The 26664-nt window shown below is 39.9% G+C and overlaps 1 protein-coding gene across 2 annotated transcripts; it reads right to left on the bottom strand.

The window, feature by feature from the left end:
* Window positions 1-1384: 1384 nt before the first annotated feature.
* On the bottom strand, window positions 1385-25960 carry rbm38 (RNA binding motif protein 38). Of its 2 annotated transcripts, none has more exons than XM_042491718.1 (5): window positions 25943-25960; window positions 21889-22310; window positions 20383-20506; window positions 17819-17873; window positions 1385-3003 (listed from the first exon to the last, which is right to left on the bottom strand). In XM_042491718.1, exons 2-5 carry the CDS (start codon window positions 22108-22110, stop codon window positions 2652-2654), a joined length of 753 nt encoding a protein of 250 aa, XP_042347652.1. In that variant the 5' UTR covers window positions 22111-22310; window positions 25943-25960; the 3' UTR covers window positions 1385-2651. The 2 variants fall into 2 exon arrangements, with proteins under 2 accessions (XP_042347652.1, XP_042347653.1); XM_042491719.1 differs by having other exon boundaries at window positions 21889-22306.
* Between the last annotated feature and the right edge of the window lie 704 nt (window positions 25961-26664).

Below are 26664 nucleotides of genomic sequence, written 5' to 3'. Positions count from 1 at the left end.
AGAAATTGAGTACAGTTCAGTAAGAGGTGACAGTTCACAGTAGTAAGTGTGCTTTAAGAAACATAATACTGTAATAGATTATATTTGGGGTAGGTGGGGAAGTGTAGTTAAGGGAGCGGTTCTTTTACTAAGACAGACTTCACCCAAAGGAGGACGATTGCTCATGTTTGATAAGAAACACAATCATTTATCTTCCCTCTTCTGTTCTTGTGCATCACAGCTGATAAACTACAGAATAACTCCACCTCTAGAGCCCCAGCAAAACAGAGGAAGTTAAAGGATGAGTCTGGTAATAGTATATATATATATTTTTTTACAGTCAACAAATCTCAAAAAACATCACAACAGCGATTGGTCTCTGCACTGAAAGCTTGGCATATCTTATTTCTCTTTCCTAAAAAAGCTCCTTTGTTGTATAAAAACTAGAAATAAAATACATAAATGAGCCACACAGTTGCAGACTGATGTGTCCCAATGCAGGTCCTGTTAGCGATTACAAGCCATAATGTACAGGAAATAAGCCCCCCAAAAATAGAATTAACACCTCATGGTTTTATGCCTCTGCCAAGCAGTTTCAAGTTAGTTTACATCCATGTCTGTCCAGACTCAGATGTAGCCATGACAGGTGACAACAAATTTTGCTGCAAAGAAGCTACAAGTTCTAAAAAATCTTCAACCCCCCAGCACAGTCAGCAGTTTTCAAGACCCAAGATTGTTGAATGAATGTTCTGTTCCTGAGTTGCAAACTGTTACATGAGAAGATTGATAGCAATAATATTTATCCTACAGTCAACATTAGACAGACGCAGCTGGTTTGCTTTGTTTAGCAAAAACACTGGAAAAGTGGAAACAGCTAAACGAACATAATCTACATACAAGTCTCTCTAAATTCACTAATTAACATCTTAACTGTAAAGCTTGTTTTTCTGATAACTACAAACTAAAGTGCAAAAACAACAATTTACTGGGGTTGTGAGCCATACCATTTCTAACCTGGCAACTGGAGGAAACAGCATAAAAACACACTGTATTTTGATTTTGTTTTGGTACAGATGAAACACACAACATGTAAATATGTTCAACAAACAGTACATTTACCGTACTGACATGAGACTGAGAACGCTCGTAATCTAATTCTCAACAAGAACGCAAATAAGCGTATTCACTCAAATGTTGAACCCTTATAACCAATATAGCGTTCACCTCAACACTTTTACCACTCCTTTAGTGCAGAGTATCTCAGTGACACAGTGAGAGTCTTCTATGACTCATGTGTGACTCTCCAGCCTCACAGTCTCAAGCAGCCGCTGTTTCCCACAGTTCACCACAGTTAACTGTCATTCGACCACACTGACAAAACAATAGCATGACTTACTTAGAAATATTGACTTTATTTTGCATATTTGTTTTAAATGTGATGTATGGCTTGGTTCATGACTTTACTAAGGTGGCGCCACAGCACCGTGAGACTCCAGTTTCATCACTTAAGCATCAGTCTGTATTCTGCAGCGAGAGAAGAAAAAAAAACTAAACAAAGAAATAACTGAGCAGTACAATGGGCTGGAGACAGAGCTCGGTCCTGACACTGGCGTATACTGCATCGCTCTATTTCTCTCTCATTCAACACACACACACACACACACACACACACACACACAGAGAAACAGACACCAAATACACTCACACATATTCACTAAAATCACCTACACCCACACACATTGACTTGATATGTAATTGTAATTTAAGTACCATAAAACCAAACAGTCTCCAAAGACTGAATCCAGACACTATTGCTCCAAAAGTTACAGGTGTAAAATAGCCTAATAAGCTGCTGCAGGTGTTTCATGTAATGACCGTTGTGTTTTTAGGTGTTAACAAAGTCTCAGTAATGTTCTAGAAGTAGCAATACAAAAACAAAATATCAGTGTTGTCTACCTTATTCATGCTCGTCCTTTATCACCATAATTGCATATTCTGTTAAACTGTTGATTATCACCGTGTAATGACTTGCCAGCAGCAGATAAAAGGAACTAAAGGGAGCACAATAAACATTTTGTTCATTTGAGATGAGAGACTAATAAAACTGACAAATTGAACCAGGTACAGAGAGAGAAAGAGAGAGAGAGAGATCTCTAAGGCCATGGACAGAAAGGTAACCTTGAAGAGGAGGTAATTGAACCTTTGTTTCTGAAAGAGGAACTGGCTCTCAGCTTGGCGAATATCCAGCGTTCAGCTCGGTACAATTGGAGAAACTGCAGCCGCAGCATCATGTCAAGCAGACATATTTCTCATTGTCTTCACCTGTCCACTCTCCAGCAGTCGGCCTGCCTCCAGCCTCGGTGCTGAGGGTCAGCCGTGTGACAGAAACGTCCAGAAGATTACCAGTCGTCTCACTCCAGTCCCTGACGTCCTCGTGTATGAAAGACATTCAGATCCTGTGCTGATGACAGTAGCAGTAGAACATTTTCATCAACTATTACAACAACAATAATATATATATATAAAAAAACAGGAATGAGAGTGCTTTCTAAAAGCCCTTTTGATTACACCACACTCTCTCCCTGGTTAGTCTCATCCTGATGATGTCACAGGCCAACAGTCACTCTGTTTTGAATCATCAGTATGGCAGCTGCAGCTCCACTCAGAGCGGCTCACTGCATGCGGTCAGGCTGGTGCAGAGGGTAGTGCAGGAAGGCCTGCGGGGCGGCAGACATGGTGGTGAGGGCAGCCAGAGGAGGATGGATGGCAGCCGGAGGGGTCGGGGATGCAGTGAGAGCGGGCGCCGGTGTGCCGGGGGAGAAGGTGTAGCTGAGGTAGCCAGCAGAGGGCGACGGTGAAGGGGTGTAGGGGTACTGCTCCAGTCCTGTGGGGGCGTAATGGCTGTAGGCAGCACTGTAGTCCAAGTAAGGGGAGGCGAGTGCCGTTGCTGTGGGGCTGAGCTGGGACTGCAGCACCAGGCTGGGCTGGAGGAACGCCTGGGGGTAGACGTACTGCTGGGCGAGCCTGGACGGACAGCAGAAGAAGAGTCGGTTAAATGATGTCAATTAACTGACTGGACTGAGCGTTGGGATGATAGATTAACACTTTCAAACGCAAACAAAATGTCTTCAAGCTCTTCAAATGTGAATTTTAGGATAGATTTGAATGTTCTTTTGAAGCTCTTAATGGTTTGGGACCAGCCTGCTGCAGACTCTCAGTCGTTCTATAATCCCTCACGAGCTCTCAGTTCTTCTGCTGTTGGCTTTTTAAATGCACAAAAGAAAAGCACAGCTTTTGTTAACCATGCTCCAAAATTATTGAATACCCGTCCAAAAGGTAGAAAAGAAGCGGGCTCTATGAACATTTTGAAACAACAGCTGAAAACTTATTTAGTTGGTCTGGCTTTTATAAAAAAAAGTAATTCCTGTAATTATTATTTTATATCAGTTCTCTTATTTTCACTATTCTTACTACTCACTGTAGTTTTTACTTTGAGTTTTTTATATTGTTTATCACCACCTGTCGTTTGATTGTCTAATCTTGTCTGTTTTTGTCTTTTTTCTTCATTCATGATTATGGATTATGGTTTTCACGAATTTGTGCATAAAATTTGGATTGAAATTTGGATTGTTTACATTAAAAATGTGAGCACAAACAAAAGTGATGCATATGTTTTTTGTTTTGTGTATTTGACAGCTTTGACCATGAAATTGTGAGAAAATAGTGAAAATACTCATTACCTGCAGCACTAGATTTGGAAACATACTGTACACTCACATATATAACTTCACATGTAAGTGGACGAACTGGAGAGGCAGCATTCTTTGTGTGTTTTCATATAAATATACTGTAGGCCTATGCATATGCTCTTACCACTCTCTCTCTTTCATCATCTTTGAGTAACTTCTTTAAACGTTGACTCCCATAAACCAGACGGGAGGATAACCTTCACTTTCTTTTCTGTAAAACCAGAACCTAAGATATCACGGTGCACAGTTGTTAAAAAGTAAAAGACATGCCACTTTGACATGTTTTACTAGACTGTGTATCTTATATTGGATAATCTGGTAGTTTTATTTTGTTATTTTATATCTCAATCTTTTGTGTGCCTCATATTTTCCTTTTTTCTGTTTTTTTTTTATTCATGTTTTTTATGTTGCACTTTTAGCTGGTAAGCTGCTGTGTAAACCCAGGGGAACTTTATGTCACATTTGTTTGGAGGATTGTTGTCTTTTTTGTGTGAGTTTGTTTAAGTCTTTAGTGTAGTTAAAGGGACAGTTCACCCAAACTACTCCTACTAACCATATCACCGGGCAGAAGGAAGCCTGCATCTACTCAGTCAAAAGGCTCGTGCTTGTGACAGCATGAGGTGTAAACATTAACAACGTCCTCCTCTGCTGAGCTGCAATGTTGGTTGGCTCAGTGGTGCTAGGTGAGCTAGCACTAGAAGTACACATTAGGCAGCTGTAGTTCAGTTTCAAATGATTTTTTTTGGGCACCACAAGCTGAGTGCCATCTAGTTCTTTTTTTCGTGAGAAGGCAGACAATCTCCAATACTTGGCAACTCACACCAAAACAATGTAGACTGATGAATACTCTTACAGGTAAGATGAAAAATACTGTCCCTTTAAATGTAAAAAAGACAAAAAATTAAAACATCTTTATGCTAAGCTAAGTCCCAAGAGTAAGAGATGTAATAGAAGAGACTGTTTCATAAAAATAGAAAAATGGCACACACGGGCCTGATCACATCCATATGAGATTGAATATCTGATGACAACATCTGCAAAATCTGATTAAAGCATTGAGAGCTGCCACTCCGTGTGAGATCTGATCTGATTATTAAATGTCATTTAAACAAGAGTAACAAACACATTGCATGTTTGACAAATGGGCTGCAGTTTTTTCAGTGACGGCTCCTTTTCTTTATATCCATGCATTAAAAACTTGAGTCTTATCACGGTGTCTTCCACCTCTTCCTTTAAGAGCAATTATCAGCACTGATAATTACAGATCTAAATAGACCTCCTCCCTTGTGTACTAGTTTAATTAGCACACTGCCTTAGAAATGTTCAAAAAGAAACGCTTTGTGCCGAACAAAATGTCAAAAAAAAGAAAGGAATAACTATCAGTCTAACTATTAGTCTTGTTTCTTAAACGAATAATTAAAAATTAGGCCTCTGAGTTGAATGCCTGTGCACTCACTCACACACTCACACAAGCTGCCACAACAGATGCAGTGTTTGAGTGTGTTGATACTCCGAGCCACGGCAGTAATGAGAGAAAAAAGTGCTCCGCTGTCCTCCTGTATTCACTCATGCCCTTGCCTGAGGCTGCCCACTTAACCTGAACTGCCTCAGTTACATCTGGCAACAGCTACAGCGATCATATCAGAGGAACTGGGTTATGCTGCTTAAGTAAAAACAACAGAACATGACAGTATTTAACACTTACGCTCCAGTGATCAGTCAAACGTATTAACCTGACACTAACCTTGTCACTGAGTCTGAACAGGTGATCTGAGCAGCGAGAGGCAGCCTGCTGCTGCTGCTGCTGCTTACCCCTAAACAGAGCCGGAGCAGGGATCAGGTGTGCTTACACAACAAATATAGAGGGACCAGGTCTGTTCACACCCACTCTGCTGTATACACAACGAACAGGCACACACCAGTTCATGCAGCGTGTCTGCTAATGCAGTCCCATATGACCCATATTTTAGTTTTAAAGTTATTTAACCTTACTTAGCTCTTCTATGAACATATTTAACCCTACTGTTTCCAACTGAGGGACTCTTAAGACTCCAAAATTCCTGCTAAATTTCTTTAATAAACTGGTAGACTTTATTCTGCCAGAAATACCCACTTTCTGAACACACGGGTGTTTTTGAAAACGTTTTTTTTTCTCTCCTTCATTCGCAAAAATCAATCCTGTCCACAAGCACTGTTTAAAAAAAAAATATCCAAATGAAAGCGCAAAAACACTTCTGAAGTGCTGCCAACATTTTCATTCTGGAAGAAGTTTTACAAAAGGTCAGTTTTAAAATGGTAACTTTTTTGGCTTTTTGTCCAAACATTTTGTATAGACAAAAGGCCAAAAAGTTATGGTTAAAAAAAATATCTGTGTACATGTGAACTAGGCTAAACTCTCTGCCAGAGGGCAAAAAAGTATATTTACTAAAACTGTCAAACTATTCCTGATGACTGTAGATGTGTTGAGCATCATATTTAACACACTTCTTAGTTATTCTGTCTGACACAGTTGATACTTTTTTGAAAACGGAACTAGGATTTCATATGTTCTCAGAGTTCAAATAAATATATAACGAGGAAACAAAAGGGGGAAGTTATTATTGGCTCTGTCCAATGAAAAAAAATCTGCCAACCACCAAGCACCTCTAAAGCTCACTAATTAACACTTAACCTTCATAAAAACCCAAGAGTAAAAAACAATTAAAATGTTTCCTTAATAAACAAATAAGACAGAAAGCATTAATTTGTGAGCTTTAGGGGTGATGTTGGTGGTGTTAAATTGTTAAGGCTTTTTTTTATATAACTAGGGTAGCTCTCAGTAAATTTGGCCTTGTCTGTACATTCAAGAAGACAAGAAGGTTGCACAAAATCTTTAATATGCTAAAAGTTCTGTAAAATCTCAGAAACAATGCCTGTGGCCTTTATTATTGGTAGAACAGTATGTGAAGTTTTTGAAGACAATATTGATCATGATATTTACCACTTTTTGTGTTAAAGCCCAGCAAGACATGTTTGGTCATGCTCAACCTGCAAGCAGGATTTTAGTTCGGCCTTTAGGCTGAAAACACAAGCTGCGCAAGGTGAGGTAGGTGGTATAGTGGCCTGGCAACGTCAACAAACAACCACACAACTGTCATCACATTTTGATTCAAATGTAAAATATGGTAACATCACCTTCATCCAAATGGGCCTTGTCCAAACCAAACTGGAGCAGAGAGTACGAAGTGCAGTGTGTGAACAGTTTAGGCTATTTGTCAATGAATAAATGCTACAACTCCTCAAGGCCCAAGCAAAGCTCTGATGTCTTGCTTACCAACCACTAATAAAAGTAGAGGGGGTAAGCTCCAAAGCTAGCAAGCTAGGTTGGCCTCTTAGGCTCCCTTAAGTTGGACTGTTGAGGTGGACCAGCTGTTCTCATTGTAGTGACAGTCTTAGTCACTCCTGAACAGATAACAGAGACATGTCTGTCTGCGAGACAAAATATGACATGTCAAAAAAACAGCTGAAATACACATAGTAGAGTATGTCGAGACACGTCATGTTGAAAAAACGGCCAAAATCATCATAATATAGTATAGTATGTCAAAAAATGTCAAAATATTACATGTAAAAAAAAAAAGCTGAAAAACACATAGTATAGTATGGTGAGACACGTCACAGTATAGCATGTTGAAAAAAACGGCCAAAAACCGTGATAATATACAGAACAACATCACTCCCTCTTGTGTGATATTGCTTAAGTATAGTATGCCGAAAAATGTCAGAATATGACATGTCAAAAAAACAGCTGAAAAACACAAACTAGACCATGCAGAGACATATAATAGTATAGTATAAGTATAGTTACAGCAGTTTACAGTCCATGTATGAGGGACAACAACAATTCAAGAGAGACTCAAGTCTCTCTTGAGTTAGTGAGGCAATTACAGATCCCAAATCTGAATTTATTTTGCTGTTAGCCCTGTGAGTCTTGTAACTGTTTTTTTTTAGTGTTAAATTAATTAAGTTGAGCTTATTTTTATTTAGAAGGTGAATTTGTTGATAATGCTTTGCATTTATCCATATTTAACCTGTATATTTAAGTGTACTTTAAATCATTAAGTATAGCTTGCCTTTGCAAGAAAAAACAAATTCTTTAGTGTCATCTTTTTTTGTGTTTTTTTTCTTCCAAGTATCGTTTCAGCACCAGCACAGTTTTTAAAGTATCGTTTCAGCACCGGTATCGTAACCATTTGAACTGAGTTTGGTCTGCGTTTGGGAGAGAGAGAGAAGAGAGAAACTCTTTGTGTCTGTGGTGTCGGGCAAACAAAAATGCAGAATACAATGTGTAGTTTGAGCAAGCCAAAATCCCCTACATGAGGCACTGAGGGAGATGAGCAGGGAGATCTGGGCATTGGTAAGATGAAGGTTTACAACAGTTTGTTTACACAAACGACCCACACTGTTATGACACAGAGCTGGTTGAAAATCTTCAAGTATCCCTTTAAAGGAGTCAAAACTCACAGACTAAAGACATACAGCTGAGGCTGATATCGGAGCCCTCCTCGACCCCTCTGTATCTCATCCCTCCTCACTCAAACTCCCTCAGTCTCTCCCAGAGCAGAAGTGCAGTGTCATTCCCACGGCTGTGTGCCGCTGCCTGCTTGTGCACCGGTCTGACTGATTCAATGTGACAGCGGCATCGTATGAGAGAGAGCTGCGCCTCGCCTCTCTCCTCACAGTGCCTAGCATCATTGGGGGCTGTCAAACACACATTTATGTATACAGACACAAACACACACACACACACACACACACGGGCATGAGACACACATGCACACAACACACATCAATTACAGAGCTCAAATGCTGACAAAAGTGAACACGCAAGTCTGAAAGAAAGGCGTATAAGACACACTTAAAAGGTTGTTGCAGTCAGTTAAGCAGCTTAGAAGAGGATGTGAATGTGTGTGTGTGTGTGTGTGTGTGTGTGTGTGTGGGGCGAGTGGGGGGTTCAGGCGTAGCAGGGCTAATTGGCGCAGCTGCATGGGTGTACGCTCACTAACAGACCCACGAGAGCAGAATAACCTCCACCGACTTCACTCTCCCTCCCCTCGCTGGGTTCACTCCCTCACAGCCAGCTTCCTCTGCACTCCCCCTCACTGTCCTTCCTTAAAACCAGGCGGTGGCGGCAGCAGGATAAAAGAGATAGGATGTACTGAATAAAAAGAGGGTCGAGGTCAGGACTCCTTGGGCAAGGAGGAGTGAGCGGGAGGGAGAGATGCTGAGAGGTGAAGGATCAGCCATCATATCCCTCATGCTGTAGGACAGCCGCGCTTTTAATAGTTCAGATCAGGGATGTGAGGAGGGTGAGTCAGACGAGGAGACAAACACACACTTATGGAGACACACACACGACCATCTCGATAAACACACACACACGGCTTGAGGGAGGGTGAGAGATAGAAAGGCCAACATCAGCGCTGGACACTCAGCTCTCATGTCAGCAAGAAAGACTTTTGAATTAATATATCAGTATAAACGGGGCTGCGTGATATCAGAGAAAATGTACAGTAACTGACATGTTTACCCAGTAAACATCATTTCAATGTGTCTCAGACTGTACATGCTAAAACTAAGAGATTTGTCTTTGTATCAGTGTAAATGAGATTAAGGTCCGTACGCAAATTTTTTTGTTTTGTTTTGTTTTTTAAATGGCGACTGACATACCTGTTTTTAAGAGGCTGTACCCACTCACTACAGTGGTCCCTTGACCTCTGACCTCAAAATATAGCTGAATGAAAATAGGATCTATGTGTACCCATAAGTCTCCCTTTAAAAAGTAATGTCCACTTTCTGCTAGTCCCATTCAGTTCGACTCCTAATCAAGACAATCTGGTAAGAATCACTTTATCTTGTCAATATGGACTCCAAAACTGTTTTGAAATGCAAAATAATGGAATTGAAAACATGATTAAAAATGTGATTGCAATTAACTATTGAAATTCTGCAATTAATAGCAATTTTAAAAATCAAATGTTTGAAAATCCTACTTAATAAGTCTGGTAAGACCATCCAGATGACCTGAGCTCAAAATTCTGTTTCACTCTGTGAATCAGTCAGGACTCTCTGCTGCCCCAGAGACTTTCAACCCACTGCAGTCCAGTCGGGCCAATCGGGGGTCCACTCTGTAGCTAAAAATGTCGGCAGCTAATCAGGGACTGCGTTATAGCTGATGATGTAGCATGCAAGCCTCTGCTTTGAAAACAGTAATGGCAGCTCCTGCAGCAACTAGTGCTGACTTTAGCATTAGCAGAAAAAACACAGCGATAAGTGAAATTTATTCAGTAATAGAGTTGAGAACAACAATTAAACAAGAGGACACATTTGAGAATACTTTTTTTGTCATTCTTCTAATCACGGCCATAAGGATCGGTGTTCACAATGTTTCGGACAAACAACAAGGACACTGCCAGCTGGTATTTTGCAGTCCAGAGGCAGCTGGGTGCTGAATGAGAAATGCCGAAATATACTGGCAACGCTAGTGTATCAAAAAAACTTAATGGGGATTGTTGTCAACAAGGTACATGTCACATCAAAACGGTAAATATAAATACACTGTATTTTTTAGACCATTACTGTCTAACTAAAAACGTATTTGTGAAGAAGAACAGATGCTAATGCTAATGTCATGATTGGCTGAAGACGTTTGTCTGTCAAAGCGTGTAACTCGTGCCCACTGAAAGTACTGTGAATGGCAGCGAGTCAAGACTGACACAGAGAGAGAAACAGAATGTAGAGCTCACGTCATCAGGATGGTGTTACCAGGCTACTACTTGTTGCCCATCAACAAAAATTTTAAAAACATCCAGTTCTGATCCACTAACAAGAAACAAGAAACTAATCAATCACAGAAAAAGATCTGACCTTAGATCTAGATCAGCTTATTTCAAGTGACTAGTAAGCAGCTGTTTGTTCAACATCACCTGTCTGCAGATGCCTTAGATTAAAAGTAACACTTAATTTTAACGTAATTAATTAACAATTGACAAGCATTATATAAAACCTTGGTTTGGTTTGTAATGCACATAATGTAGCTGTAAACAGTGGTAAGAACATTTTATCATTTTAAAAACGTGAAACTAGAGTCCAAGTTGGAAAAAAAAATTGAGGTTACCCTTTAAAAGTCAGCCTCAATCTGGATTAATCTTATATTTCATATAAATATAAAATTTTGTTATCAACATCAGTTACTGCTGCAAAAAATCCAGGAGAAGAAAGTGACTTTAGTGACAAAAAACAACAAAAGCTCAAAATGCAGATGAAAATGTGTCATCTGCTAACAGACAACTGAACAAAATGGGAGCTTTCTGTGCTATGAAAAGCTTTCAACATGACCTTTTTTTTTTTATTATATTGTTTTTCAAATTAGGTTTTTCATCCGACAGAAGTGCCTCTCCTAATTGGGTCCCTGGATAAGAGAAATATACACTTGAGGATTCACCGTCTCCCTAAAACCCCCTCGACAGACAGATAAGAGTGATAACTACAGGCAGAGAAAGAAAGATCATTTAGAGGGGGAGGAAGGCAGCCAAAGAGGAAACCGGAGGAAGAGAGAAAAAAATCAGAGATGTAGAAAGAAAACAGTCGAGGACTTGAACATATCAAAGGAGTCAAAACTCGTCTGTGCTGTTTTATGATTCGTTTTTCACTGAACCATAAATCTTTTTCAAACACAGAAACAAGCTCCAGCGTCACGTCGACCACCAGGCCCTACAGCTTCACTGCACCCAGCCACAACTACACCCGGCCACAGGTGTGCTCTTAGTCTGTCACCCCCCCCCCCCATTAAACTGCTTCAACAGGAAGTACTGACACCCCTCCACCTTCAACTGCCTCACCACACATCCATCCCCTTTCTTCTCTGAAAAAATAAACACCACAGCACTTTCCCCCTTTTTTTTGGAGAAAAAATAAATTTCACTTCTGCCAAGCACCGACGTTGGGTGCTAAAGGCAGACAGCAGGCAGCCATGGGCGACAGATGTCCCCCCTGCCTCAAACGAGAACAGCCCCCGCCTCCTCCCCCCACGACTCAGCTGTACCTCAAAGCCACATTTGGCATCAGCCCGTCCTCTGTCCTCTTAAAACTTAAAGCAAATACACAGAAGCAGCAGACAGAGCTGTGCTTTGTTTGAGTTTTGCTGTTTACTGAGAGTGTCAGACCCTGAAGCCCCCAGGAGCCCCACAGCAGTGAAGACGGAGGGCAACAAAAGACCTGCAGACATATTTAGATCTATAGCACTCATGTTTACAAGAAAAAGAATAAAAACTGAAACTCTGACAGTACATGTAGAAAGACTGGTTAGATCTCACCAGTATATAAACCACAAAGGAATAGTTAGGGGTTGTTTTTCAGGGTCAATACTAATACCGTTTATTAGTAGTTAATGAGATCAGAAACAGATATTTGGAACCAATATGCATTTAAATTAAAAATGAAAATCTTTCTGTCAATACTTAAAATTTGGAATAAAACAAACTCTAACACAGACCTTTGTTTGAATGCCTTCAGCGAACATTTATGCAAAAGTGAAACTTTCAACATCATATATAGCACGTTCCCTCTAACTTTTTTTTATAAAATCATCTGAAAATTTAAATGAAAATGAATAAACTAATAGCTTGCTAAAGTTTTAAAAAGTAAAAGTTCCTGCCATGCTGGTGCTTTCGTTGCACTTTTTAATGAATTTATTTTATCGGCAATCATTAAAATAAAACGCCAGATATCAGCCCCAATAATCGGCCAGGCTAATAATCTGTCGACACCTAGGAATCGTTCAATATTTGTTGAGTTTGATGAGAAGATCGACACCACTCTCATGTCCGTATGATAAATGCCAAGATACAGCTAGCAGCCCATCAGCTCAGCACAAACAGTGAAATCAGGAGGAAACAGCAAGCATCACTCTGTCAAATGTTTCCAAAATTCTCCAAAACACACCTCTAAAGCTCTTTAATAAACGCATGATGTTACTTATCATTACATATCATGTTGATTAGTGAGCTTTAGAGGTGGATTTTGCTTTTCGACAACGCAATACAAGCTGTGTCTCCCTGTTTCCAGTTGTTTAGCTAGGTTAAGCTACCCTATATGTGTGTGTGTGTGTGTGTGTGTGTGTGTGTGTGTGTGTGTGTGTGTGTGTGTGTGTGTGTGTGTGTGCGAATGAATGAAAAAAAGTGCCACCAGTTTGTGTGTCATCTAACCTAACATAAAATTGAAACTGTATTATAGAGATTTTAAAACAAAGAAGAGATATTGCTGTCAGTGAATCCTGGGTAATTTTGTGATGGATTAAAACGGCTTCTTCTCTTTATCAGCTGCAGAGGCCTGTTTAAACCTAGGCTTGTTCCTAAAATAAAAGGTCCTTCACATCGCCAAGAAATGTTTGAATCTGACTGCAGTCATACTGATCATGTCAAAGGCTCATCTTGCCTCAGAGCAGAGAGATCTGAGCTGGACAGATGCGCCCTTTGCATGTACTAAAGGCTGAAAAATATTAAGATATGAGAGCCTGTATGGTTTACTTATCTCATACTTAAACATGTACTGTGAGTCTCTTCTGTAATGTAGAGGAATTAAATCACAGGCGCTTGCAAATTCATTTATAGAGTCAATATTACCTCAAGTCTCCTTTAGACAAAGAAAAGACCTTTATTAGTGAGCTGTTTAATTTATATGTAGTTGGAAAGACAAATATAAGGTGTGATAGTGATTTAACATGAAGTGAGTTTCCTGCTGAAAAAAGTGAATCTGCCATTCATTTAAAGTGCAACACATCGTGCAGCTGTGCAGTACTGAGATCTCTTGAGGTTACAGTTGTTGCAAAAACTGGTATCGCTTCTTCTTCTAAAACAACAGATTTTAAATACACACCAGACAACGAAACTGACTTGAGTTTTCCAGATACATCGTAAACAGATTTCTTCCTCAGTGTGTTGTTTTGAAAAGGAAAGCCATTCAATTATTATTTGATTAAAGGGGAACTACAGTCATTAAGCAATGCACTTCAAACAAGTTGTAGGACTTTTGAGAGATATATACTGTATAAATATGTATAAAAGAAGGATCGAAATCAGAGCAACAGAGGACAAAATAGTCTGACATAGTTTCCTAGTCCAACAACACTGGATCCAGCAAAACACTGGAATCTGTCTGTTAGCAATTTGTTTGCTTCTTTTCTCGACTTTACATCTTTATAGATTGAATATCTATCTGTTTAGGCAACACATTCTCACATGCCAGTGGCCCTTCACATCAAAATATGACAAGCCAGGTACCCCTCCTGCATCAGTTTTGGATGGTCAGGAACAGTATGTCAATTTCCAATTCAGTTTCTGCTTATAATATGCTTCCAGTCTTTCAAAATAAACTTGTAACACTGGTAAACACTTTGTTCTTATGTGTGCTTCCCTAGGTTTAGGCAACAAAAGCATCATGCTTTTGCATAAAATTAGTAGGTTTGTTACTTGAATAATGCAACATCACATGATATATGTAACATATGTCACTAGCACAGTAGGCACACTCCACTGACTTTTGGTTTTACAAGGGACACAAACAGCAAGCTCCTGGGTTAAAGTCTCGAGTTTGTTTGACCCGTCCACCTCCCCCTTCCATCTGCCCTATGGGAACTTTCATGCTCTTCTCACTACAAACGTCAACAAATACTACGGTCTGAGGCGTCTCATACCGTTGCTTAAGGGTGTTTAAGCAAGACTCTACTTTTTTTTTTTACATGTTCTGATATTACATAAACTACATAATTTGTTAATTACTCAAAATGGAATTCACAGATTAATTGATAATTGAGTGACTGGGTTGTGCTTTCTGGAACGAGACATTGCTGTTGAGTTTTCAAATGTATTTTTCAGGTGTTTTGAGCACCACAAGCCGAGTGACATCCAATTCCAGAAAAGGCAAACATCTCTACGGGCAATATCTCCAACACTTGGTAACTCACACCAAAAACAATATGGATTGGTAAAGAGCACTACAAGTAAGAGGAAAAATATGTAGCTCAGATTTTGGTGTGAACTATCCCTTTAACGCTTGAATTTGCAGGTGTTTCTACACTGATAAACAAAGTGTTGTCCTCTGTGTGTGTTTGCCTTAAAGGTGTGTTAGTTATTTAATGTGCCAGGTGATGTTTCCACCTCTTTTTTTTCAGTTTGCGAGGTGTCAAAGCTGTGAGACTCTTCCTGGAAGCAGAGATTAAAACTCCCTCTGCTTCGAAAGTCCGATTTCACTGCGGGAGACTTTCAATCAACCCATCATCACTCATTCATAGACTCATCTGGGTCAGCCTCAATTCCCTCATCACTCATTCAGAAATTGAGGACTGCAATATTAATAGCACTCAGAACAGTTGAGGTTTTTAATGGACTCTCTGTAGCCGCAGGATCAAAACTTGTCATTCTGCAGAAAGTCAGTGTGAAGAGTTCTTTTTCTAAAATAAGACATCATACATGTTACTTAAAAACACCTCTAAAATAAAGAAGATCCAGTCGGTAAACTTTCTTATCAACCAAAGATCAAAACATGTTTTGCACTCTTTTCTCTAAAGAGCAGATATTTCATTGTCAAAGTCAATAACACGCCCACAAACATCAAACAGCTGTGACATTAGCTGACAGCATCTTCATCTAAGATTACCTAAACAACATTCATACACCAAATATCTGAGTCAAGCCTCAGTAGGTGCTGTAGGTGTTCGACCTGCAGCGTCACTCTGCTGTCTTTAACAGTCCTGGGAATGAATCATCTTTCCATGATGTTTCACTCAGGAACTGAGTCATTAAGGTTTCCTTTTGAGTTCACACTGAAACTCAGAGAAACTAGATGAGGAGTTTCCGGGCTGGTCAAATTCCTGACAAAAACACCAGAAGTTCCCATGATGACACTGTTCAGCTATCCAAAACATTAGGAGGAACAAATCCTTCATCATGGTGGATGCAATATAATTCTGTAATATTGAAATATTTTGTGATATAGCAAATCTTCCAGAAAATCAATCAAGAGACTATTATTTGATAAGATCAAGAGAGGAAGGTCTTTGTTTCCGATTTATCCAACAAATTAAATACCAGACAAATAGTTGATAATTGATTAATAGACTTACTGTTGCAGCTCTGATGCCATAAAAAAGTCCTGATCATTAATTTTCAACATTGCCTACAGTGGAATACTGGGGTGTCTGACCTTTTTGCTAAAAGTAAAATCTATAAACAGGACAAGTTTTGGTATCAGAAGCTTTCTAATTTATGGTTTTATGCTGTTTGTAGTCTAGGTAAGTAGAAGTGACAAATCATGTTTGAGCCGCAGCTAGTCTGTGAGGAGAGGCAGAATGCATTGGCTCAAATGCAGTTTGATTGGCCATTGTCTGATGATGATTTAGTTTTTTAATACATTTTTCTTATTTATATACATCCATATGCAGATATCTGTTTATAGAGATTACCTAAAATTAATGCCAAACAGAAGAGTTGGCCTTGGCCAAGTCTTGGCCTGACTATCAGCAGGCTACACTGGATCGCCCAAAATATTGGCCCTGAGCATGAAGTTTGCCTTTCTAGCAGAAATCTATTGACAACATTTTTTTTCATTTCACCCCGTCACAGCACCACTACAATGCAACATGTATCAATGCGATCAATGATTGTAACAGATTTAAGGGACACTGTCTACCATGGAAAATCACCAACAAAAGGAAATTCCTCAAGTTTCAGGATATATGATCCAAAATCAGGGAGAAATTAAATACATCAACAACCGAGATAGCATTTTCCCCAACATTAGCATGTAGCTACATGCAGCAGTATACTTGAAGTCAATGAATGACTCTAACTGAGCCATGAAAAATCACCAATAAAAACTTTTAAACCAAAATCTTCATAACCGGACATATTCCAACTGGAATATGAATCAAAATCAGGGAGAATGAAAAACATCAGCAACCATGATTACATGTTTCTCTCACATTAGTATGTAACTACATGTAGCAGTATAGGCCACTTAATAAGACACTGTAACACTTTCAGTAGCATGCCGAGAGCACACAACCATTACAAGTAATCGAGTTGAAAAATTTCTGGAAACAGAGTATTCAAAACAGTCTAAAGCCCAAAGACTGTATGCTTAATATTAATATCTGACTGTGACATTATATTTGGCAGAATATAAGAAAAATCATGATAGGTCCCCTTTAGGGAAAAGGTTTGCAGTGAAGACGTCTTGGCTAGCTGTATGTTACTGGAAAGAAAAAGACAACTTTCTGACCAATCACAGCTCTTGTTGTCTCCTGCAGTTCTGTATCACAGTGGCCACTGTAGCGCAGACGTGTAGTTACATGTATAAGGTCTACATCTGTAACCCCTTATTTTCAGAACAATGAATTCAGTTTGTGACCCATTGTGGGACTTCTCCTCCCCAGGCTGGGAATCACTGACCTACACCCAGAGATATTATATAGATATGAACATGTCTCTACATGCACGAAGATGAGAAAGAAAGCAATCTGAGATAATGGCAGCAGTGTGCATGTGCATGTGCATGTGCGTGTGTGCATGTGTGTGTGTGTGCGTGTGTGTGTGTGTAGAGGAAAGAGAGAAGGGATGCAGGGAAGTTTGACTGAATGGCTTGATGCCTCAGTAAAGCCCAACTCATGCGAGAGAGAAATTCACAATTGAGCCTCTCGTGTGTTTAATGGCCCAGAAAGAGAGAGAAAGAGACAACAGGAGACAAATCCAAATACGATGTACAGATACAGATATGAGCGCAGGGCTGAACACGTCTTTGAAGCATCATTTGTGCTCTATGTGATGGCTATTTTTTTCTTTCACATTGCAGAGTGGCATTAACTACCACAACCTGAGTGGAGAACAAGAGTGCTCACAAATGTCAAGGACGGAGGAGTGAGATGTATTGTGTTGAGGAGGAGGCAGGTGAGAGAGAGAGAGAGAGAGAGAGAAAGAGAGAGAGAGAGAGAGAGAGAGAGAGAGAGAAAGAGAGAGAGAGGTGGAAATAGAGGTATTGATTCTTCTCCGTCTTACCCGTATTGCCTCTGAGCCCACGTAGGATGGACTTGCTGAACTCCAACGGAGAGACCTGCAGACAAAGAGAGGCAGAGCGGTGAGGAGGGATATTTTAGCTACCGGCTGCACAGACAACGAGAAAGACGGGCAGACAAGGACAGAGCTGATTCTCTGCCTCTCTGCCTCTGCTTGTTTGTCTCAGATGTTTGCATGTATGCGGGGTATCTGTTTTTCCCTCAGCGCACACACATGCTCGACACAAATAATAATGCACTCTATTGAACACAAACATCTGTGACCTCGCTGCCTCCAGAGTTCACCAGGAATCAGCTGAGGCTGAGTAAGAAAGAAGAAACCTATCCTCCTCCTCTCTGCCCCGCCTTTGACTTCATGTTAACATTCCTGCAGCTATACTGTTCCTCCTTTCACAGCACAGCTATGACTATCAGCACTCCTCTTGTTGTTAGAACATATATCTAAATGCGTTTTTCTTTCTTTGGCAGCACAAAGAAGAGACAGACACACTGTTATTTCTTGCTCTTAACAGTCCCATCCCCTCCTGCTCTTCTTATTCTCTCCCTCTCCTATTCTCTCTCTCTCTCTAACACACAACAACAAAATACCAAGCGCTGCCATCTCCCATCAGCTGCATGCTTGGGGAGTTGCGTTGCGAGCGGCGGCCACGGAATAAGGACACACAGTCAGTTGTTGTTGGCGCCACTGTTTGTCAATCACACCTACGCTCGGCGGTATCTCAGCCAGCGAGCTGTAAATGAAGCAGCGAGGGAAGAGCTGCTGTCAAGGTCTGGTGTGCAATGAGACGTCGGAGGGGAAGTGTGGAGCGTGTGCGCTGGTGGTTAACATAGAAAAAGCCCGGCGGCATGAAAGCTGTGTGTTCAATCAAATACACAAAGAGTAAATGTATGGTGGGAATGAGCAGAGACTGTTGGCTGAAAGAAAGGTACCAGTTATTTTGCATATTTTATCCCACTAACCTCAAAATTTGTACACATATATCTGTTTTTAGATTTATGTCCTATATTCCATGCAGCTGTGGGGGTGTATTCAATTCACAGCAACATGAAAACCAACATAAAGAGACTTGACACTTGCTTGAGAGCCATTAACAGTGATTATTTAGCTGCCTTCATTTTTCATCAAAGTTAGACTATTAATCATTTGGTAATGTCAAGACAAGCGAGAAATATCTGGATGTGTTTTCCTGCACTTGTGGGAAGATGCGATATTTGAGATGTAACAGCTTCTGAACATCAAATCTTTTCATGCAGGAAACTAAGAAATATATCCACTGATATCCATGTTCCAAGTTGAATAAATGCAGAGCTTTACAATTTGACAGAAATATCTTTGACCTAAAAATACAGAAAACTTCTGTATTGAACCACGGTTCTTGAGTAAGCTTCAAGTCTCTGCAAGCCATCGGCTACCTGGAAATTAGGACACCACTTTGCAAAACTACAGTGCCCAGCAGTTTTAGTCTTTTTTAAAAAAATGTGAAACTATCTGTTCGTTACCTGTTTTTAAAGATTTCTTCAGTAGGAAACACTGAGGCTCAGGAATGAGTGCCGCAGGCAGGATATGAAGTCAGAAAGTATTAAGAGAAGTATTAACACATTATTGGTTTTGATCTTTTACCAGCTTAATCCTTTTTTAGGTATTGGTTTAAAACTATAAACCTGTTGAACTGTTGACTGTTGAAAGAAAAAGACATAGCCACTGTGACATCAACCATTGGTTTGTGGACTACATTTGGAAGCCTCGAGTTTGGCATTTTGCCCATCGCCATCTTGGATTTTTAGATTAATAAATTACCATATTTGGACGAAAGGGTTGAGCTCTTGAGGAGTGAGGGGTGGATGTCCCTCATGAGCCATTTTTAAACAGAGATCCTGCTTTAAGGCAGCAATGGTGACCCTTTATTACACCTGCTTTGCTTCTTCATATAGAAACAAACAATGCCAGCATCATGCTGCCTCACTGCTTTTTAATCTTTTCAAACAGTCCAGTCCTGCCACCTGTCCCTTTAACACAGGCGTCAATTTGGGGTTGTTACTACCTCTGCTGCCAGTTTAAAGGCAAAACAACTTTCCCTCATTCTGTGATTGTACCTTTAATACAGACCAGTGAGGTGGAATAACAGATTAATATTCCCAGCTTGAAACATGCAGTGTAAAAGGGGCTGTGGTGACACCTCACAGTCTGTCATTATGCACCTCATTATGCAATCATGCGTATCTTTAAGACTTACAATGAAAATGGAATACATAAAAATTCAACCCCTGCGCATTTGTCCTGAATGTGTAAATTAGCTATAAAGATCAAAACCTTTTTTTGAATCAGACTATAAACATGTTTATTTTTGCTGTAACGTTAGGCATTTTAACAGGGACGTCTATAGAACCTGACCCGCTTCAGGAGCCAAGAACGGCAGTTTTAAACATTTCTGCGTTGGCTTCATTTTTCAGCCCTCAAAGTTGCCTCTTGGTTAAAACATGGTGAAAAAAACCTACTGATTTGACCCTGTAAATCATGTGTGTTATGCAGTGATCTAACACACTTACTTGTCTGTGAGCTGCGAGGCTTTGCTCCCAGGTACGCCAGGTTCACATTGGCCTTCCTGCCATCGATGATGGGGTTTGCATCTTTGCATGCCCGCTCTGCTGCTCCTCTGTCCACCATGGTCACCTGTTGACAGCGTCACAGCATTATTGATTGACAATCTCTCTTCAAAACTTCATAATAGCGTGTGAAAGCTTCTCTATCCAGGGTGAAGGAGTAATATTAACATGATGTAGCAACAGAGCGGGGAGAGGAGGGGGGTGGCCCTGAGGTAGCTGCTGTCCTTGTCTCTCCTCGAATGATTCAATCTTTTGGCTAAATGCGTGAGGAGACACTGACTCCACCAGATGAAGACAGCCATCAGTGTCTTTTAACGCTTCCAGTGGAGCTTATGTGGGAGGCAGATCTGTTTTTTCAGGCCGAGCTGCCAAGGATGAGATACTGGAATCTACCTTGAGGGAGTGAGTTGAGGAGTGGGCAGATAGCAGTGGGAAGGGGTGGTGGAGGTTAAGACGCACACAGTGCAGTTACACTTAATATGTGAGGTAAACTACAGCTCCAGTGCCAATAAATGGGACACTGAAAGCTAAAACTGCCCCCGCTTGCTTTCGTTTCACAGCGTCAGACTCTGGATTCTTATGCAAACTGTGGCAGCGGATGGTTTGAGATCGCCAGGGTTCCAGAGGCTGCTGCAGGGAATTAAGACTGCTAAGAGGAAGTCAGGGGTGAAATAAGCATTGCTGTCCTTAAACAACTCAGCACTGGTCGCCTCAGCTGATTAGCAGCTATGCAGAGGCTTATCTTTTCTTTCACATATCTTTTTCTCTTTAGCACACAAACTGATAGTCAATCAACAACCAAACACATCCTGGCAGACCGGGGGGAAGGGCTGCATGGGAGGAAGTCAAAATGAAACTACTGCAGCCTTATCTTGCAGGGCCAACTGACGTGTCACACCTCTGTGACCAAGGAACCCCCCCCCCCCCCTCTCCTTTGTCTCACACAAACACAGCAGAAAGAGAGACATCTGTCCACAGCTTAACTCAACTTGTATCCCTGTCTCTCTCTGTGTATCTGTGCTTCTTTCTACACACACTGTAGCACAGTCTGTTCATTGTACACTCCTGTGTGTCTGCCTGCCTGCTCATTTGTTGCTCACTTTGGGACCTCAGAGATAATTGATGACACACTTATAAGAAATAATCTGCTGCTCATGCTTCAAGCATGTGACTGCCACCACCAGACACAGTGCACATGGCTGCTTGCAGGAACAAAGTGGCAATATGTGCAACTTCCCAAGGCAATAATAACATACAATTAACCATAAAGATAAAGTCGCTTCAAACTCATTACTGGCTGCTACAGACATGATCTAGCGAGGCTTCAGCCCCTCTGACTATCCAATTAAAGCCAGAGCAGCTGATAAAACCTTAATTAAAGCCTATATTTCACTCTACATGTGTTAACTCATTTATTCGGCCAGAAAACAGCAACTTAAATGAACTCACAAAGCCGTATCCTCTGGACTTGCCCGTCTGTTTGTCCGTGATAACCACCGCCTCGTCGATGTCCCCGAAAGTCTCGAAATATTTCCGAAGTGAAGCGTCGTTGGTGTGATACGGCAACCCGCCGACAAAGATCTTGGTGTAAGTCGTGTCTTTCTCCATGGTGGGGTGCATTATTTCTAACGGGACCCCGACCAGCTGGCCTAAAAACAGCGGGGAACTCATGCGGCTTCAGATTAAAAAAAGAGGAATAACACAAAGAAAAACAAGAAAGCAGCAGGACAACTTTACGCTCCTTGGTCACCGAGAGGCTATAACGATAACAGCGCGTCCATGGTTGAACACAGCAGCCTCCAGTTGCATCACATACAGCTTCTGGATATGTAGTCCTCCTGACAGGTGTCTCTGAACCTCATGTCTCCTGCCTCGGAGAAGAAAAAAAAACGAAGTGTTAAAGGCTCGGTAGGTGCGTCTTGTGTGCGCCCACTCCGCGTCTGGGCCAATAGACGAGCGGTGCGTCTTTTTCATTGGTCCATCCCGCCTCCTGCTCCACCCTGCTGCACACACACACACACACACACACACACACACACACACACACACACACACACACACACACACACACACACACACACACACACACACAGGAAAACCCCCACACAGCAGCTGAAACTGTTGAATAATTTGATATAGTGATGAGCCTGCACCAAATGTTATTGTAAAGACTGCCAAAACATGACTCATAGTATATTAATCAAATATATAGCCTACTGACATCTCGGCTGTAGCTGAAAGAAAGAGAAACTGACATTTGTTAACATCTAAGGACTGAAGATAGTTAAAATTAGACATCAGCTGCCTCATTCTTAATTTAGGATTTTTCAGAATGGTAAAACCCCCAGTGTTGGGGAAGTTACTCTGATAACAGCTTTGCAAGCTACTAATAATTTCACACTCGAAGAAGTTGACACTAGAGCAAATCCCAGGGAGAAATCTAGTTAACTTAATAGGCTACATATAAAAGGTCACATGCCAGCATAAAAATACCTTTTAACTGAGATTACTGAAAAAAAGTGCCCACTTCTTCGAAGTTGTTGTCATAAACAACAACAAAAAATTAAAGTACCCCTCTATTCATGAGAGACTGCGCCAGTGTCAGCTTTGGTTTCGTATGTCCATCAGTCAGACGCCTGTCTCCATAAACTATAGTTCAGATGGGGAGTACTGCACCAAACAATCAGTTAGCCAGGTAATTTCTAAAATAGCATGCAACAACTTCTCTGGTCATTTTTTAATAAGTAGCAATAATCAAAAGAGAGTTAATCACAGTAGATTAGCAATGGCAACATTTAAAAACCCTATTTTATGGCACCAAACTGGTTATAGTTTCAGTAATTAACAACAAAAAAATGGCTGACAAAAAAACCCAACGTGTGCAAACATAAATGTAGTTCAACAACCAGCAAAACACTGCAAAATGTAGTTAATTCATTTGTTTACTGACACATAGGTCGCTACTCCCCCACACTGAAAATCTTATTTAAAGGGGTTCCTGCGGGCTAAGGGCTGATCCTGCGTCTGCAGGAAGCAGGATGAGGTCATCTGGCACAACCTCATCTACTGCCAAGGCGTATGATGAAGGGAAATAAATCTAAAGGGGTCGAAACTTCAGCAACATGTATTGTATTTATAAAAACTTTATTACTGACTGGTTTGTTATTTAAGAGTCTTAAAAGATATAAAACAAAATAATCCTGACGGTTAGCTATTCATGAAAAAAGGTTTTGTTTTTTTATTTTTTCCCAATTTGTTACTTTTTTTAAGAATCATCAGGGCCCTTGGAGACCAAACAGAGAAATAAGCTTCAATCAGTCCAAACTTACGAAGACATTAAGCTACATAGACCTTTTTCAGACAGTGGGTTAAGTTAATGACAGAGAATGCATCATTTCAGTTAATGATAGCCAACCAGCATAACTGTAGAGAATCATATTTGCTTGTATTGAATCGTTCACTTCCATAAAAGGATTAAACACATCATAGGAGCCATACACTATAATGCACTGACCTTATCTGCTTTTTGCATATACATCTCATGTCATACTAATATTATGAATATTTTTGTTGGGTTTTGTTTCTTTTACTTTGGGTGTACCATAAGGACTTATCTTTGTGTTCAGGCTTGATTTGGAGAACAGGTCATTAGATGTTTCCTACAAGGATTAGTGCTGTGCTGATGGACTTTTGATTCATTAAAACCCTTAAATGGTTTCTGTATCCTGGGGGATACAGTTATTTGGCAGGCTGTGGAGGTAGGGGCATTAACTTGGTGAACTTAATAATAATGTCAAACACTGAAGGGGGAGATGGGTCAGCTACTACGATCATGTGACTTCATGCCAACATTACAAAATATACTCATAATAGGTAGCAAAATCCAAAATATAATCCTACATTAACGAAGTTGATGGCCATGAGGTACGCGTCATTGTTTTTTTTCATGTTTATAACAACAATTTACTTTGCTGCGCCACTCTATTCTTCACTCTACTAACCAAAACAAAAGTACCCTGAAACCAAAGCAGGTAAATAGAAATTGGGCATTGTTAACTTTATTGTTTACAACTGTGTTGTTCCCACTGTGTACTGTCCTATCCTCTAGAACAATCTTTCTCAGTTCATCAGATTTTCTGAGACCTTAGATTGTTTTAACCATTTGAAACCTGAGTAAACTGGCTTGATTTCTTAAAAAAAAGCATGGGAAGAAGGCAATGAGCAACTTTAGAGGAAGCAACCTATTCTTCTTTGTAAAAGGTACAAGAAAATTATCTAAATAATTAATAACCTTTTTTTTTTTAAATCAACAACAAATAAGAAAATAGCCTTAAAATGTGCTTCATAATAATAATATTAATATTAATAATAATGTTAAATATCTTTAAATATATACTTCAGACAATTATAATTGTTTTTCGGACCTTTTGTCCCTAATTTTTAAAAAAAATCCAAATCTACTACTTTCCTGCAATTTGCGGAACACTTCCTGCCAAATTGCTCATTAAGCTTTACCCCATGTTTTCAAAAGAAATCATATCAATTTGCTCTGGTTTAAATACTTGTTAAGGAGTCTGAATGCAGTCCAAGAAAAGTGATGCAAATCCAGGTTTCGAAGGGTTAAACGTCTTCTAAAAACCCACCTTTATAGGCAAGCCTTACTATAAAGCAACTCCATGTGTTTCTCTTGGTTTGTTTTGGTCTCGTCTGTCTCTGCACTGTGTTCCATATTGTAATTTATTAAAACTGGATTAATTATTCATTTCTCTCATTTTTAAAAGTTTGTGTACATATGTTTGCTTTAAAAAGTGCTATATAAATAAATATTTACTGACTTACATGTCAAAATGCCTTCAGTGAAAGCGGCCTATTGTTAAAAAATTCACTATTGCCTGTATATGGTAACCTTGGTGTAACTGTAAGGGGTTTAAGTTTAAGTTACTAAATTACGACTACTACCGTTGCTATTACCGTTAGCCTACTATCGTTACTGTGACGAACAAGGGGGTCTACAGCTAACCTTTAACCAGCAGCACTCTTAGCATTAGTGGTGGCGGTGCTTTAAACTAAATGCTAACAATAACATTAGCCTCCAGCAGCATTGGTGATAATATTTACCATGTAATGTCTTCGTTTAGCATGTTAGCATGCTAGCATTTGCTAGGTAGGACTAAAATAAAAGTACAGTGGAGGCTAATGGGAATATCGTTGAGGGAAGTTCATGAACTAATGTCAGTGTTGAAAAAACATATCTGTTTCCAGTATTTGCGTGAAAATAAAGAGCGACACATTCACATATTCCCAAACCGCACTTAAATATTGCGTTACTTGTCTTGTGATCAGTGTCAGTGTTAGTAACTTTTCTAGCTAGCTAAGTCATTCAACTGTGAAATGCAACTAACGGTTACAATTTAGCTAATCCCAGCGCCGCCGAAAAACAAACATATAAACGTTGCGAATTACATGTGTTTATGCAATACGCTAACAATAAAAATGTACTCACCATCAGCCAAATATTTACTTTCGTCCGCCATGTTTCTGACGTCGAAGTCGGCGTAAGTCACGTAGCGAATTTTCCGCCAACTTTCCCTGTTGTTGTTGAGCCTGACGGAGAGTTCAGGTGAATTTCCGCAATCGGAAACACGAGTTTCCGGTTCTCGTTGAGATTTATAATAATACATCCAGTAGTTTCTCTCAAAATTCATGTTTCCGATTATTTCGACAGCACCTGAATGCGCTATATAACCAAATACCTAACACCAGATAAAAATTTATTTATTTATTTATCTATTTTTAAGATTTGTATTGATTTATGTAGGCTGTTGATATTACGATTATTTATTATTATTATTTATTTTTTATTTTATTTCTGTGTAGAATGTCAATTATATGTGCCCTCATGTATGTTTGTGTTCTTGTTTATATGGCATATTTTGTACATATTTTTTTTGTTCAATAAAGCTATGAAAAAAAAACAAATCTAAGCTATTGATTTCAGATCATCCTGAGGGGAACATAAAGATATTGAGTAAATTCCATGATAATGCATCCAGTAATTTATTTTAAAACCATACAGTATGAAGGCCTAAACCTGCTGGTGTCAGTTCGGTTGGGGGGAAAAGATATAACTAATAATAACTAATAATAAAAGCAATTTTATTTGTGTGTGGCAATATTGTATTGACATACAGAAGCCAAGTATCAGTTTTTTTCTATCATGCAAAT

This window comes from Plectropomus leopardus, chromosome 8 (assembly GCF_008729295.1).
Source record: "Plectropomus leopardus isolate mb chromosome 8, YSFRI_Pleo_2.0, whole genome shotgun sequence".
NCBI classification, from domain to species: Eukaryota; Metazoa; Chordata; class Actinopteri; order Perciformes; family Serranidae; genus Plectropomus; species Plectropomus leopardus.
This window is presented reverse-complemented; position numbering and strand designations above follow the sequence as displayed.